The sequence below is a fragment of the Notechis scutatus genome, chromosome 11 (genome assembly GCF_049901735.1).
Source record: "Notechis scutatus isolate UNSWTSFEM ecotype Mainland chromosome 11, rNotScu1.2, whole genome shotgun sequence".
NCBI classification, from domain to species: Eukaryota; Metazoa; Chordata; class Lepidosauria; order Squamata; family Elapidae; genus Notechis; species Notechis scutatus.
In genome coordinates this window covers 6,236,237-6,252,888 of record NC_142019.1, presented here as the reverse complement: position 1 = coordinate 6,252,888, position 16,652 = coordinate 6,236,237, and the positions used below count along the sequence as shown (strand labels likewise).

Below are 16,652 nucleotides of genomic sequence, written 5' to 3'. Positions count from 1 at the left end.
AAATTGCAGGCAGCTGGCTGCAGAAGTAGCTTGCAATACTGCACTCTAACCACTGCACTACAGAGGCTCCTCAATCAGAATACTGACTGTAGGGAAGATTCAGGAGAAAGCTAGCAGGTGAAAACTAAAAAAAAACTTACATGGAAAAATGTCAATATCAAAGGTGCATATGATTTTTAAAGAAAATATCATGCAAATATTAATGAAAAATATCGTGTTTCACTGTTTATTGTATTTCAATGCCACTAGCAAGTTGCCCATATAGGAAATCTAGCCACCTAGCAAAATTTGAAAGCATAGTTGGCCAGGTACTAGTAAACTAGAAAGTGACACCTGGTTGTTGTCAGTGGGTGGGGAAACAGAGAAATCTTGCAATTTAATTCTCTACTTGTTCTACAAGTAGATGCCACTTAAAGCAGATGCAGAGTGTAAAGACTGCAAAAAGAGTTCCAATATAAAAGTAATAACCTTCAAAAGGACAAGGCCATGGAACTGTGATTTCTAAACCACAAAGCATAACCAACCCAAAAGTATGACTAACCCTTGATGTTTAAGTATCCTCCAAACTATGATGTAAGAAGATGCTGTGATTTTACTTTTAGGATTCAAGCATTGCAAATATGCTGGGATTAATGAACATTATTTGCTATCTCAGCTTTTTCCTGGGAACTCAAATCAAGTGTACATAAGAGTCTTTGGTAATTTTAATCTCTCACAAGAATAATTTTATAAGGTAAATTAGGTTACATAAAAATTTCTGGTCTAAACTCTTGTAAAAAGTCCCGTGGAAGGGTAGAACTTTATCCTGAACCTGCCAAAAGCAATACTTGGGATTTTATGGCAGGGGTGTCCAACCTTGGCAACTTTAAACCCTGTGGACTTCAACTCCCAGAATTCCACAGCCAGCCATGTGGGAGTTGGAAGTTCACAGGTTCTTAACATTGCCAAGGTTGGACATCCCTGCTTTATGGGGTGTCTTTGCACAGAAAAACAGAAAAACCCACACCGACCTATTCATTTACAGCGTGCTAAAGGAAGATTCCCACATTATGCTAAGCTTGGTCACAGCATGATGTAAACCCAGCCGCTGTGAAATCTGCAAAAGTCGGACAATTAAATCAATGGGACCTCAGGCCAAACTTGTTCTCCTCTGTGCCTCTTCATATAGGTTTTTTTTTCTCTTAATGGCACCAATAGATTTTATGTTGCTACAGCAAGAAGCTTCAAAGGAGCTACTTTTGATCCAAACCACAGCCCAAAAGCAGATGGACACGTCCATTTTTCTGTTTGTTCTGATCCCAACGAGTAGAAGCCCACCCAGAAGTAGCTATCTACATTTCTGAAAAATCGTCCTTTTTAATATTAAGCTACATATCATTCCACTTACACTTTGGCTCTTAGTAGGACTTAATTTTAGCAAGAGAAAAAAAAACACCAACCACCTTAAGAATAATTAGGTGGCAGATACCATCTATTCCATCCTAATCTGATCAGGGGCAGAGGTAGTGATGGCCATAGCTTGAAAAATGGTTCAATTAAGCTTTATAGCATTGTAAGAAAACAGGCCTGATTAGAAAACACATAGGAAATGATATCATCTGTCAGACAGGGTAGAAACATAAAACCACAAAACTGATTTCAATTAGAGTAGAGCGTGCCAAAAGCTAACTTCCATTCCCACATAATTACCAAAAAAGCCACTCAAATATTTTCAAATAAGTTTAGCGTAGCTTCAATACAGTGTCATAGATTCATATATAGTCTGTGTATAGATAGTCGTCAACTTAAAAGAGTTCGTTCAGTGACTGTTCAAAGTTATAATACCACTGGCCATTTTTCACACTTACAACCGTATTCTTTAACTATATTCAAAGGCATGTTCTCACTCCAAAGAAAACTATTTCTTATGTATTCATTCATTGGCAAGCTAGATGCTGTACTTGAATCACCATTTTCAGTGGGATTGTTTGAAACTCCAGTGGGTGGGGTTGTAATTGTACAATATGTTGAGTCTTGTAAGTAAATGTTTACTTATACTATTTTACGGTAAATGTTTTCTTTACTGTTACAGTAAAGTGGAAAGCATGGCATCTATTCAAATCGACTCTGTAAGTTTCACGGAAGGCTGCATGCCCCACAATATCTCCGTGTTAACCACCGGTAACAACACATTTCTAGTTTCAAGAATTCCAACATCAGCCTCTCTTGGAGGACCTACAGAGTTTCCTGTGAGTTTCCACATAGCCCTAAAAATTAAACAATAAACTGAATTTTGTTTGCTTAGAAGTCATCAAATTGAGCCTAACCACAGGTGAAAGCATGGGTAAATACCCTTTCGTTCAATTTGATCCCAGTAATAACCCAAACCATTTACAAGAAAATGAATTAAGGTGGACTTCCCACAACAAATAAAAATAAGTCAAAATGAAGTTTGGTAATGTTTAATATTTTGTTATGTTAAAGGACTTAGTATTGCTTTAACACATTTTATGAACACATAATTTATGGGTGTTTTTTTCCAGGTTAAGATTAAGTAAATGAGATAAACCCAGCATGAGTAGGAAGCTACAAATTTTTGTTTAATTTGCATTTTTAAAAGAAGTCAACCTAATTCACCGGGGCAAACAGAATGATAGAAACACGGTTAATCTCTGTACTATGCATCTCCTAAAAATTTGCAATGCAGTTCTTGGCTTCTGAACTACACTCAGTAATTTGGAATATCCATGTAGGAGAAAATTCAACAGAATAAGTATACAAAGAGGGCACATATTCAGGGAAAACACATACAACTGAAATGCAAACTCAACGGATCCTCTCAATTCAGAAACCCTGACACACACACACCCCCAAAGCTTCCCCGGAATAATTTTGGCACGGGGGGGGGTCACTTTTAAAGCTGAGGAAAAGCACTAGCAAAGCAATCAGACAATTCTGTCGCTACTTATTGAATCCCAAGTGAAATTGGTGACTGTAACCTCCTCAAAGAAAGAGAGGGAAAAGAAATTAGCTCACATAATCTGCTGTTCATTTATGCAATTCTGGGCCACGAGAAAGTGGCCACGAACATGGATCTACAGAACAGGGCTCCAGAGGGAAGCTGAGACAATGGTTTGTGGTTTGTGAGGAACAGACACTGACGGATCTTGGTGCTCTCTGTTTGTTTTCTTGCAGACGTTTCATTAGCCAAACTAGGTAACATCAGCAGTGCTAGTAAGGTGTGTGAGAGGAGGAGGAGGAGGAGGAGGAGGAGGAGGAGGAGGAGGAGGAGGAGGAGGAGGAGGAGGAAGAGGAGGAGAAGGAAGAAGAAATCTTGGTGCTCTCTGAGCTTGGTGCTTTTCTTGCAGACGTTTCATTATCCAAACTAGGTAACACCATCAGTGCTAGTAAGGAGTGAGATTTTCAGGGAGGAGGAGGAGGAGGAGGAGGAGGAGGAGGAGGAGGAGGAGGAGGAGGAGGAAACCTTGGTGCTCTCTGAGCTTGGTGCTTTTCTTGCAGACGTTTCATTACCCAAACAAGGTAACATCATCAGTGCTAGTAAGGAGTGGGGTTTGCTGTCAGTTTATATTCTGGTGTTGATCTGGGTGCTGATTGCTGGTGGAGAGATGCTTGGATCTTTTTGTTCCCCTTTTGGCTGGTTGATTGTTTCTTTTGCATAGTCTATAGATGTTCTTAATGTCCATGTGTCTATCGATGGCTGATTTGACAGAGTGCCAGGCTTCTAGAAATTCCCTGACGTTTTTGGACTTGGCTTGTTCTGGGAGGATCACATTTTCCCAGTTGAAACTGTGGTTAAGTCTGTCTCTATGTTGTGAAATTAAAAGAGTTTTCATCACGTTTTCTGACTGCCGGTTGGTGTTCCTGGATGCGTCCTGCCATCTCTCCACCAGCAATCAGCACCCAGATCGGCATAGGTTAACTCCAGGATTAAAATCAGACCAACAATCAAGTAAACAGTATCCCAATCAAGAAGCTGGCAATGAAGCCAACAGTAAACAGCCCAACCAAAGAACCTCTAAGACCATCCCGACCAACACCGACAGGGCAAGACACTAGAATATAAACTGACAGCAAACCCCACTCCTCACTAGCACTGATGATGTTACCTAATTTGGGTCATGAAATGTCTGCAAGAAAAGCACCAAGCTCAGAGAGCAACCAAGGAGCCCTCATGTCCACCCTGAGCTACAAATATTCTCCCTTATTGGAACAGAGACTGCTAGGAGGTAACAACAGGAGTGGGCTACGGGTTGGAAGCATCTGGATGAACTAACAAGCTGGACTCTTGGCCAGACTAATGGATCTGCGCTTCCATCTCATCCACAATCTCTTTGAAATCCTTATGGAAGAACGGAATTGCGGGAAACATCTGTGAGGTCTAAGAGGATAAATGCAGAGGAGGATCCGGAATTTTATTTTATTTTTATTTTTTTTTACCAAAAGGCATTCATGGCTGTCTTCACCAGCCTTGTCCCAGTGCTGAGGTCCAGGCAAAGAACAGATGTAAAGTTTTAAGCATTTCAGGCTGTTGCTTAGTTGAGAGAATGGTGTGTGGGGGATGGGGAAATCTTATGATGGTTCACAATCTTATTTATCAATGAACCACTGGAAAAGTAAGTCTAAGGTTGAGCAATAGAGAAAGAGTCAACGAGAGTTTAAATTTTTTCAAGTGTGGCTTCCTCCAATTGGTGTCTCCCGAATACAGGTATTCCTTGACTTTACAGCAGTTCGTTTAGTGGCCGCTCAAAGTTACAACGGCACTGAAAAAAGTGACTTAGGGCTGTTTTGCGCACTTATGACTGCTGCAGTGATCAAAATTCACTCTTGGCAGCTAACTCATATTTATGACGGTTGCGACATCCTGGGATCACGGGATCCCCTTTTGCGGCCTTCTGAAAAGCAAAGTCCATGGGGAAGCCAGATTCCCTCTACAACCCTGTTACTTAACTGAACATCTGCAGTGATTCCCTTAACAACTATGGCAAGAAAGATCATAAAATGGAGCAAAACTCACTTATCAAATGTCTCACTTAACAACAGAAATCTTGGGATCAATTATGGACGTATCCAGTGGTGGTATTCAGCCGGTTCACACGAACCGGGAGCAAGGATTTGGCGTGGGTCGCTGGACCAGTATTAACATCTGGCTGGCCACGCCCCCAACCCAGTTGCCCGGTTGCTGCTCACTTGCTTGCCCCGCCCGTCCGATGCCCGATGCTCATTTACCCTGACTGCCCAATCCTCGCCTGCCCAGTCACTCCTTAAGGTATTTCTTTTTTTTTTAATCTCCCGACAATCAGCTGTTCCTACAAACAGCTGTGCCAGGATTCCCCTCGCTTTTTACTGCTACACGCAGGAAGCTCCCATTTTTTGCCTTCCTGGGCCCCAGGGAAGCTTCTTGGGAGCAAAAACGTCCCCCTAGAGGCTCCTCTGAGGCCAGGAAAGCCCCAAAACGGAGCATGGAGTGCTGTGTGCTGTGTGCCTCTCCTATGCTCTGTTTTTTCTTTTCTTCCTGAGGCCCAGGGGAGCCTTCTGAGAGCAAAAATGCCCTCCCCCTGAGGTCAGGAAGGTCCAAAAAATGAGGTGGGGGTAGGGAGGGTGCTGCAAAAAAAGCCATGCCCACCCAATCACATGGCCATGTCCACCTAGCCACACCCACCTAGCCATGCTACAGAACCAGTAGTAATTTTTTTTGAATCCCACCATTGGTCGTATCTCAAGGACTACCCATACGTTGGGTTGCAATTCCCCCTCATACTTCTCAGACTCAGGAAGATGGGAATTATAGTCTAAGAATCTGGAGCATATTTCAGGTCAAAAACTTGTGTTTTAATAAGTAAAACATTTTCCTGAAACTCCTTTTTTTCCTGGCATGGGATTAGTGAAGCAGAGGGCTGAATTCGTTATATGGACCTAATTAAACAATGCCCAAAAATAATTTAAAGAGCACCCCTGCAGTGCAAATAAACCAGCAAGTAAAGAGAGAATAATTTATTAGATTTATGTCCTGTCTCTGGATCAAAAAGAATTGTATTCAACTTTGGCCAACAACGACAATAACAAAAAGGAAACAAAACTACATATGAATTCAAAACACAATTTAAAAAGAACGCAACTGTAAATACAAAACACCAGCCATCTAATAAAAGTAGAATTGGGCTACTGATCTCACACAACACTGGGAAGCCAACCAACATGAGATCTAAACATTCATGCTGCCTACAAGAGACATTAACTTTCTATTTGCATGGTATTAATTTTATTCTACTTAATGTAAATGTTTACCCTCCTTTTCGCTTTCGGCTCCTTTACGAACTCATAAAACAGTTCCAGATGAGCCTAATGCATCTGAATGTTAATTAATACCATTTCCTGAAAAATTAGGTCACTGAACACCCCTATACATGCCTCTCAATTCTGCTTGGAAGCCTCTAGTGAAAAAATGACCAGATCTTACAGGACTCACAAAAATTGTAGTTTGTTCATTTCTATAAAAAAAAAAAAAGATTGATGTGTCAAGTGTAAATTAGAAGAAGAAATCAAAATCTGCCATGATAGGATGTTGTTTGTTATCTTTAATATGACCATAAGGAATGCTTGCAAGTAACTCAAACCTAGGTACTACATCAGGACATCCAACCTTGCCAACTTTTAAAACTTACGGACTTCAACTCCCAGATTTCCCTAGTTGGCTGGGGAATTCTGGGAGTTGAAGTCCTCCCGCCTTAAAGTTGCCAAGGTTGGGCAGCCCTGCATTAGATTCTCTTAGTTGTGGGCAAACACAGATCGCTGTTTAGTTGTCTCAACTACTAAGATATGAGGAAACCATCAACAACCTGTTCTACTAGGTTAACCATCCAAGCAGAGACGACCGATCCAAATCTTGAATGCATACCTGATTTTGAGCCGCAGGATGGAGAAATCTGGCCATTTGGACACGTGCACATGTTTGGCCTTGAGCAAAATCCATCTCCACAGGAATGTCTGCAAATCGCTGTAAATAAGAAAGAAAAGGATAACACTTTCAGAGATACTGACTGGTGAAGTGAGAGGCTGATGAATGACTGAACTCTTCAGACTATCAAACCCTTTTTGGATTGACTGATCTTCAGAGACCCTTTGTCAAACTTAAGAGTCAAGGCTCACATTATTTTTGTCACTGCTGCTGCTGAAGCCCATTATGCTTAAGTATAGAGCTGGAAAGAACCTTGGAGGTCTTCTAGTCCAGCCCTCTGCTCAGGCAGGAGACCCTATACCACTTCAGACAAATGACTGTCCAGTCTCTTCTTAAAGACCTCCAATGATGGAGCAGCCACAGCTTCTGAAGGCATCTGTTCCACTGGTTGTTCTCACTGTTAGGAAGTTTCTCCTTAATTGCAAGTTGCTTCTCTCCTTGATTCGTTTCCTTCCATTGCTTCTTGTCCTGCCCTTTGGGGCTTTGGAAAATAAGTTGACCCCCTCCTGTTTGTGGCAGCCCCTCAAAATACTGGAATATTGCTATCATGTCCCCCGAGTCCTTTCTTTCTCTAGACTAGCCAAGCCCAAATCCTGCAACCATTCTTCATACGTTTTAGTCTCCAGGCCTTTAATCATCTTAGTTGCTCTTCTTTGCACTTTTTCCAAAGCCTCAACATCTTTTTTTCTAATGTAGTGACCAAAACTGGATGCAGGATTCCAGGTGTGGGCTTAATAAGGATTTATAAAGTGGCATTAAGACTTCACGTGATTTTATATATACGATGCCATTCTTGACGAGTGGGTGTCCAATCGCTTCCTCAAAACCACCAGTGTTGGTGCACCCATAACTTCTGGGGACAGGTTGTTTCACTGATTAATTGTGCTCCCTGTCAGGAAATTTCTCCTTAATGTAACTGTATTTTGACTTTTTAAAAATAAGAATAAAATTTAAAAACAGTAAAACAAATGAGAGATTTCCTAATAAAATCAGCAGAAATAACAACTTACGGACAATACATTGATTTCCACCAGGTAAAGTTTTCCACCCAGGACAGCAATATGCATTGTAACGTGATCCACATACGTTAGGTCTGTAAGAGAGAGAGAAAACAAAAGGAAATTTTGTCATTCTTCAAATTCTATTCATGAGTTCACAAAACCATCATCATTTGGTCACCAAATTATTGTAACTCATTTTCTAGGACTGAAAATACACCATAAATACGTTGGGTTCACAAAATATCGTAAGCTTCAAAATAACCAATCATGGTTAATATCAACACAGATCTATAATATACATTAAGCCATTGTGAGAATTCTGCATTTTCCTTTGTAATTTCATTCACAGTTAACAATTATGCCACATTTTTAAAGAACTGTGAAGAACCATTATTTAAGATACCTATATAGTCTATCCAATGATCAAATGTGCTTGGTAATGTCACAAGCATATGTTTTGATACTTCTTACCCTTTGTAGCTTACTTATTTATATCAAATGTCAGGTGAGAATGGAATGGGATGGGGTGGGATGGGATGGAATGGAATGGGATGGAATGGAATGGGATGGGATGGGATGGGATGGAATAGGATAGGATAGGATAGGATAGGATAGGATAGGATAGGATAGGATAGGATAGAATAGAATAGAATAGAATAGAATAGAATAGAATAGAATAGAATAGATGGGGGTGGGGCAAGTCAGAGGTGGCATTTGCCGGTTCTCCAAACTACTCAAAATTTCCGCCACCGGTTCTCCAGAACCGGTCAGAACCTGCTGAATACCACTTCTGGTGCGGGGGATGGGTTTGTGATTTTCAATGGGGAAGGGAAAACCCACAACTCTCAGATTCGGCTTTTCCCAGATGTGCCAGTATGACTTCTTCAATAAATTCTTACTTGGATGAACTTTTGTTTCTGAGTGCTGAATGAAATGGGGAGTTTCATTGGAATGCTGACGGTCAATGGGGAAGCCAGATTCGTTTAACAACCGTGTTGCTGACTTAAAACTGCAGTGCTTCACTTAGCAACTGTGGAAAGAAAGCTCGTAAAATGGGGCAGAATTCACTTAAAACTGTTTCACTCAGCAGCAGAAATTTGGGGGGGTGGTGGTCAATTGTGGTCATAAGTCCAGCCCCACCTGTAGTTCATTTCAGACACCGCCTCAACAAAAGCTCATCCAGGCCATTGGTGCATTCCCCTATAAAAGGTTCCACTGTGTTTCGACTTCACGTCCCTCCCCGTAGCTGGACCAGACCAAATTTGTTTGGAATTACCCTCTTATCGGTGCCAAACATGACTCCAGTGCTTCAAGGCAAGATATCAAACCCTGATTTCCTGCCGAGGGGAAACGAGATGTTTATCGCTAATAGGAAGTGGCTCTTACTGCTGGATTCTGGGGAAAGAATACGATACACAATCGAATGGATGATGGAGTTGTTTTGGTCTAAAGCAGCCTTTTGTAAATCGACAGGAACAACGGGGTTTCAGAAACAGGCCCTCTGAAAATCAGTTTGGCACTCTCTTTAGCTTGTCCATAATAAAACATATGCAACTTAATGTGCATTTTGACATTGACAATTAATTTTACACAGGGGTGGGATACAAACTTTTTAACAACCGGTTCTGTGGGCATGGCTAGGTGGGCGTGGCCATGTAACTGGGTGGGCATCGCTTTTTTTTCAGCACCCCCCTGGTTTTTTTTTCCTCCTGGGCATTTTTGCTCCCAGAAGGCTTCCCTGGGGCCCAGGAAGGCAAAAAATGGTGCGCAGCTCCCCACCCCTGCATCCCTTTGTGCCTCCTGGGACTCAGGGAAGCCTCCTGGGCGAACCAGTAACACAGCGAGGGGGATCCCGGCACAGCTGAACATCGGAACAGCTGGTCGTCGGGAGGGGGGAAGAAATACCTTAAGGAGTGACTGGTTGGAGGAGAACGCAGTCAGCGATGTCACGCATGCTCAATAAGGACTGACTGGGCAGGGGAGGGAGGGGTGGGTGGAGAGGGGTGGGGGCCAGCCAGGGTCATGATTTTCCTGTTCTCCAAATCGTGCAAAATCATAACAACCGATTCTATAGAACCAGTCTGAACCGGTAGAATTCCACCCCTGAATTTTACAAGATCATCCCAAAGTTGTGGAATTTCATGCTCAAAGAGAAGCGGGTGCAATGGCTAGGAATCAGCCCAATTACGCATATATATATATATATATTGTGAGAAGGGTTACCAAATCAAGCATTAGGAATCTTCCATTAATACAAAATGTACATCAGAATTCAGGAACCCCTCTGAATCTCATTTATTTCATCTGCTCATTTATATCTGAGCACAACTGAGGCAGCTTCAGGTTCCTTTTCCAAGGCCGTGAAGTGTTCTTGAGTTTGTTCCCTGTTTTCTCTCCGTGTCTTTCCACCTTGCTTGCTGGGCCCTCCCAAAGCTGGAAGCTCACCAAACCGAAGGGTTTGACTCATACATAATCCTGCACCAAGGCAGTGATGAAACATGGCGTAAACTTTTAAAAGAGCAGGATGATCAGTAGACCAAATTCCATAGCCGTGCCAACTGCATCCTTTCTGCGCGATGGTTGGCTTTCGATCAGATGTCTTTATGACTTCCACCTCCCTTAATCTGGCTGTACCAGGGTTTGTTTGTTTTTTCCATTAACTAATTCTTCCCCTGCTTGTGGTTCTTGTCTGCACAATTTCCATTTTAAAAAAGGGATACAGACACATATTAACAGAGTTGAAAGGGACCTTGCAGGTCGTCTAGTCCAACCCCCACCCCCATCCAAGCAGGAGACCCTACAACATTTCTGACAGATGGCAGTTCAGTCTCTTCTTGAAAGCCTCCAGTGATGAAGCTCCCACAACTTCTGAAGGCAACTTCTGTTCCATGGGTTGATTGTTCTCACTGTCAGAAAATTTCTCCTTATTTCTAGGTTGAATCTCTCCTTGTTTAGTTTTCAACCATTATTCCTTGTCTGGCCTTCAGGCGCTTTGGAAAATAGCTTAACCTCTTCCTCTCTGGGGCAGCCCCTCAAATATTGGAATATCATGTCTCCCCTGGTCCTTCTCTTCCCTAGACTAGCCAGGCCCAGTTCCTGCAACCATTCATCGTATGTTTTAGCCTCCAGTCCCCTCATCATCTTGGTTGCTCTTCTCTGCATTATTTCCAGAGTCTCAGCATCTTTTTTTATAGTGTGGTGACCAAAATTGGGTGCAATATTCTAGGTGTGGTCTTACTAAGGCTTTATAGAGTGGTATTGGTGCCTAACTTGATCTTGATTGTATCCCTCTGTTAATGCAACTTAGGATTGCATTTCCTTTTTTGACTGCTGTTGCACACTGCTGGCTCCTATTTAGCTGGTTGTCCACTAAGACTCCAAGATCCCTCTCACAGTTACTGCTATTAAGCCTGGTTTCACCCAGTTTATATGTGTGCTTTTGGTTTTTCTTGCCTAAGTGTAAGACTTTACTTTTCTCTATGTTGAATTTCAATGTATAGGGGGAGCTTCTTTAACTCCTGCAGCATAGGCTTGATCACTGCAAGAGTCATAACAGGAGAAATGTTATTCAGGTAGTACTTGAATTATGACCACAACTCAGCCCAAAATTTCTTTTGCTAAGCAAGTTCAGTGAAGTTTGCCCCATGATATGAACTTTCTTGCTACAGTTATTAAGTGAATCACTACAGTTAAGTTAGTAACACGGTTCGTAAGTGAATCAGGCTTCCCCATTGACTTTTGTGAGGAGGTCGCCAAAGGAGATCCCATGACCCATGACACTGCAACGGTCATAAGCAGGGGTGGGATTCTACCAGTTCGGACCAGTTCTATAGAATCAGTTGTTATGATTCTGTGCAGTTCGGAGAACCAGCAAATCGCACCACTGGCTGGCCCCTCCCCTCCACACCCACCCCACCCAGGAGGCTTCCCTGAGGCCCAGTCAAGGGGGGTATTCAGGGGATTGGGGGAGGGAGAAGTGGCCTGAGAGCAGAGCTGAACCTTCCTTAGGTTTGAAGCTTCTATTTTTCAGCGCAGACTCAGGCAGCAGATTGCAGAAAGGTAGATCTCTGAGTGAAGCTGTGATTCTGCAAGCAGCTCAATCTGCCTGCCTGCTTTGCCTGATTTTGGGTAAAAGTTGCTCTTTTTTAAAAAATAAAAAATTCAATCTCTACATATATATTTACAATATTTACATACAAGCCATGCCCAGCCAGTCACATGACCACCAAGCCATACCCACAAATTAGGCCATGCTCACAGAACCGGTTGTTAAGAAACTTGAATCCCACCCCTGGTCATAAGTATGAACCAGTTGGCAAGCATCTGAATTTTGATCATGTGAGTATGAGGATGTTGGCCATTAAGTGTGAAAATCGGTCATAAATCACTTTTATCAGGGTTGTTGTAACTTCAAACGGTCACTAAATGAATTGTTGTAGGTAGAGGACTATCTGTTCATTCAATTTCAATAAACTTCTCGCTGAAAGCCGATTGGAAGGATGCAATAGTATTTAAGCAGCATTGGGGGGGCCTAGTGTGAAATCTATGGATCTGTTGTGGCCATTTGGACAGTGAAGAGGTTGGGGAGGAACATGGGCCAGTCCTGGAATCTGGGGAAGGCTCTGATGAGTGCTCTGCGTCGGAGGCAGGGATGGGGCCAGGGCCATCTGACAGTTATCAGCTGCCTTCAGAGTCGGAGATCAGTGGGGAAGAAGAACAGCTGGAGCCTGTTCCCAGTGTGCGCATGCACAAAGCTTCCAGGAGAAGGGAACAGCTAAGAAACAAGGGTCAACTCAGGAGTAAAGGCACAGGTGAATGGCCCCTTCCATAGGGAATAAAGAGGAGCAAATGAGGAGCTGTGTTTGCAGGAGACAATTAGTTCAATTCATTAGGGTGAAGATCTGTTCCTGACTCCTTGCCAAGTATTGTTTGCTACAGAGTGGCATTTGGAAGTTATTGGCCTGGCAGCTCTCCAAGCCTGATAGAGGTCTGTAATTGTGAAGTCTCTTGAAAGACTGTTGGCCGGGACTTTACTAGAGAGGAATTTACTTTAAACTAAATAAAAGGGGTTTTATCGGGACGAGGAGTCGGCTTCGTGCTTTTGGGGAAGCCTAGGTCAAAACAGGATCCAAAACTATTTTTTCCCCCACAGGAATATCCATAAAAGATGCACATTGCAATGAAAACATCTCCCAAAGGCCTACTTGGGTCAAGATACCCCATTAGGAAACAAAGGATTGTCTATCCTACAACTACCATCTATCCAACCCAGCAAAATCCAAATTCTGAGCAAGAAACTTTGCTTGGCAGCTCCCAGAGAGAGAGAGAGAGAGAGAGAGACAGACAGACAGACAGACATAGGATGAACTATTACGAAGCAGATAGCTTTTTATTGCTTCTATGTAAATCATATTTTCGAGACTTGGCAGCAAAAGCCAGCCTTGTTGCAAACAAATTTCTGCCAACAGCACCATTTAATAACTTGAGCCTGCTTGTGTTTTTAGGATCTGCCTTTTCAACCCTTTAATGTGCAAGGAAAATTCTGCCAATTATAAACATGGGGGTCTCCTCTGGAGCTAATTGCTCTAGTCTAGAAGATTTAACATGAGCCAGGGCTGAAGCTTACTACATACAACAGCTGTTACAGCAAGCAGAATGATTATGGGGAAAGGAAAAAATAAATAGCGCATAGGTCTTAATGTTACATTTCAAGGTGAAAAAAGAACAAACAAACAACGAAGCTTATTTGTGCCTTTGCTGTTATCTTTCTACAAGGGTATCCTTTTTGCTAGACCATCAAACATTTGCAAACCTTCCTTTCTTATCCTAGTGAAAAACGAAGAATCTCTGGAAAACAGGCCATCAAATTTGCAAGCCTCTCTCCCCAACTCCAAGTATGGAAAATAGCAATAGCGTTTAGACTTATATACCGCTGCACAATGCCCTTACAGACCTCTCTAAGCGGTTTACAGAGTCAGTATCTTGTCCCCAACAATCTGAGTTCTCATTTTACTGACCTTGGAAGGACGGAAGGCTGGCTCAACCTTGAGCAAGTCAGGATCGAACTGCTGGCAGTGGGCAGAGTCAGCCTGCAATCCTGCATTCTAACCACTGCACTACGAAGGAAGGAAGGAAGGAAGGAAGGAAGGAAGGAAGGAAGGAAGGAAGGAAGGAAGGAAGGAAGGAAAATAGCAATAGCTCTTACTTATATACTGCTTCACAGTGCTTTTACAGACCTCTCTAAGCAGTTTACAGAGTCAGCATCTTGCCCCCAACAATATGGATCCTCACTGTACCAACCTCGGAAGAACAAGGCTGGGTCAACCTTGACCCCGTCATGTTATCCCATGAAGAGGGCACTTGGTGCCTGTGGACTCCCATGAATGTTTAGAATCTCCTCCCATCTGACTTTAGGTTTTGGTTCAAATTAATTAACAAATCTATGTTTTTCCTATTCGGTGGGCAATCAGCCGTTCTCACGTGTGGATCTGACTTTGATGCCAAAGGATTTTAATGTCTCTAGTTATTCCCTACCAAGACGTCAAAACTGCCATGTCTACAGCTGTGATTTCCCCCCCTCCTTGCTTACATTTGAGGAAAAGCAAACTATACTTTTAATCAAAACAATTTGTCTCCCTGTCATCTTCTTTCTGTACACTGCAATAACTGTGAAACCAGTTGTTTTTATAATTACACTAATTGTACTATCATTATGCGATCAAATCTGGCTCTCAGATCATCATGTCTTGGAGAAATGCTATTCTAGAGGGTCTGAGAACTACTTAATTGCACAACATTACACACAAACCAACAACCACCACCTACATTTGAGATAGCATTGATCCTCTGGACAAGCAAAAACTAAGCTGAAGTGCCTGGCCACAGTAAAACAAATATTTACCTCAGAAAAAAACCATGGTGATTGCTTCTAAGTCTCCTAAATTGTGACATATTTTTAAACACAAAACATTTATCGTGTGAAATGGACTTTTTCTATTTCATCATTCCCTTTTATCTACCCCTGCTTTGCCTGTGCAAATTAAGACTTTGAAATTTCTAGTCACAGAAAATTTCTTTCACTGTATCGATCTAGTACCTAAACTAAGTAACCATGAATCCAGGGCTAGTACTCAATGGGGTTTGTGGTTTGCCACATGTTATTAGCATAACATTAGTGCATTGATATTTAACTAGGGTTTGTTGAACATGATCCAGTGGTCTATTTTATCTATAACACTGAGCCAAAGTTTTCCAGTCATGCTAAGCTATTGTTTTAACCCACGGATTACCAAATAAACTAGATTAGTTTCATTGGCACATAAAGTCAATGTATAAGATTTGAAGTCATGGAGTTGCTAAGTTCACACAATGCTAAGCCAAAACCAAACAAATTACATTATAACTCAGTACAATCCATGACAGTGATTGTGTTAACAAATGAATTCAGGTTCTGCCTTTTGCATAAAACATTGAACCATTAAGTACCCAACAAGCTGATTTTGAAGAGAACTTAATTAAGGTTAAAACTAACCAAACATAATATGCTGGACCTAACAAAGTAAGAAACCTATATCCTAATTTTTAAAATTGTTGTTGCCATCTGCTTTTTTTCTGTGAGTTGTAATGATAGCTCTCTCCCTTATTTGACTCTCACAACAACTCTATGGAGCTTGCTTACCAGAAGTGGTATTCAGCCAGTTCTGACAGGTTCTTGAGAACTGGTAGCGGAAATTATGAGTAGTTCGGAGAACCAGCAAATACCACTTCTGACTGGCCGCACCCCCATCTATTCTCTGCCTCCCGAGTCCCAGCTGATTGGCTGGGTCTTCTTTGGTTGCCTTGCACAGGAGAACGGAGCTGGAAAGCAGGGGGATTTTGCAGTATCCTTCCCCTGCCACGCCTACCAAGCCATGCCCACCAAGTCATGCCACACCCACCAAGCCACGCCCACAGAACTGGTAGTAAAAAAAATTGAATACCACCACTGGTGCTTACAAAAGAAAAGTATTGAAGGTTTTTATTACGTATATTAGTGTATAATGAAGTTTTAACTGTTATATTAGATTTCTGGTCAATGGCCATCAGGAAGGGTTAATTTCATCTGAAAAATCAATGAAATAGCCAGGCTGAGAATTAACTGGCCCCAAATCTCCTAGTGAACTTCCTGGTCAAGTATAGATTCCAACTTGAGTCTTGCTAATTACAGGTACTCTTCGGCTTACGACCACGATAGAGCCCAAAATCTCTGTTGTTAAGTGAGATGTTTGTTAAGTTTTTGCCCCATTTCATGACCTTTCTGCCACAGTTGTTAAGTGAATCTGGTTTCCCCGTTGACTTTACTTGTTACAAAAAATGATCGCATGATCTTGGGACACACAAACACAACAATGGTCATAAACAAGAACCCGTTGTCAGAAGGTGGTCACAAAAGGGGATCACATAACCTTGGGACACAGCAATGGTCATAAGTATGAGCCAGTGGCCAAGCATCTGAATTTTGATCATGTGACCATGGGGATGCTGCAGTTGTCCTAAGTGTGAAAAACAGTGATAAGTCACTTTTTTCAGTGCCGTTGTAACTTTGAACAGTCATGAAATGAACTGTTGTAGGTTGAGGACTATCTCTACTAGAGGACAGATGAACATTGTGTTCATCATTTCAAATATGTTCACATTTTTTTTCTTTAAAAAATAAA

The 16,652-nt window shown here is 42.0% G+C and overlaps 1 protein-coding gene across 1 annotated transcript in view; it reads right to left on the bottom strand.

The window, feature by feature from the left end:
- FBN1 (fibrillin 1) overlaps nt 1-16,652 on the bottom strand; it is a 183,542-nt gene that overhangs the window by 154,005 nt on the left and 12,885 nt on the right. Inside the window, exons 3-4 of the mRNA XM_087972672.1 lie at nt 7,966-8,048; nt 6,896-6,994 (exon numbers count right to left, since the gene is read on the bottom strand). Coding sequence (XP_087828798.1) covers nt 6,896-6,994; nt 7,966-8,048 — 182 coding nt within the window. The remainder of the gene's footprint in view (nt 1-6,895; nt 6,995-7,965; nt 8,049-16,652) is intronic.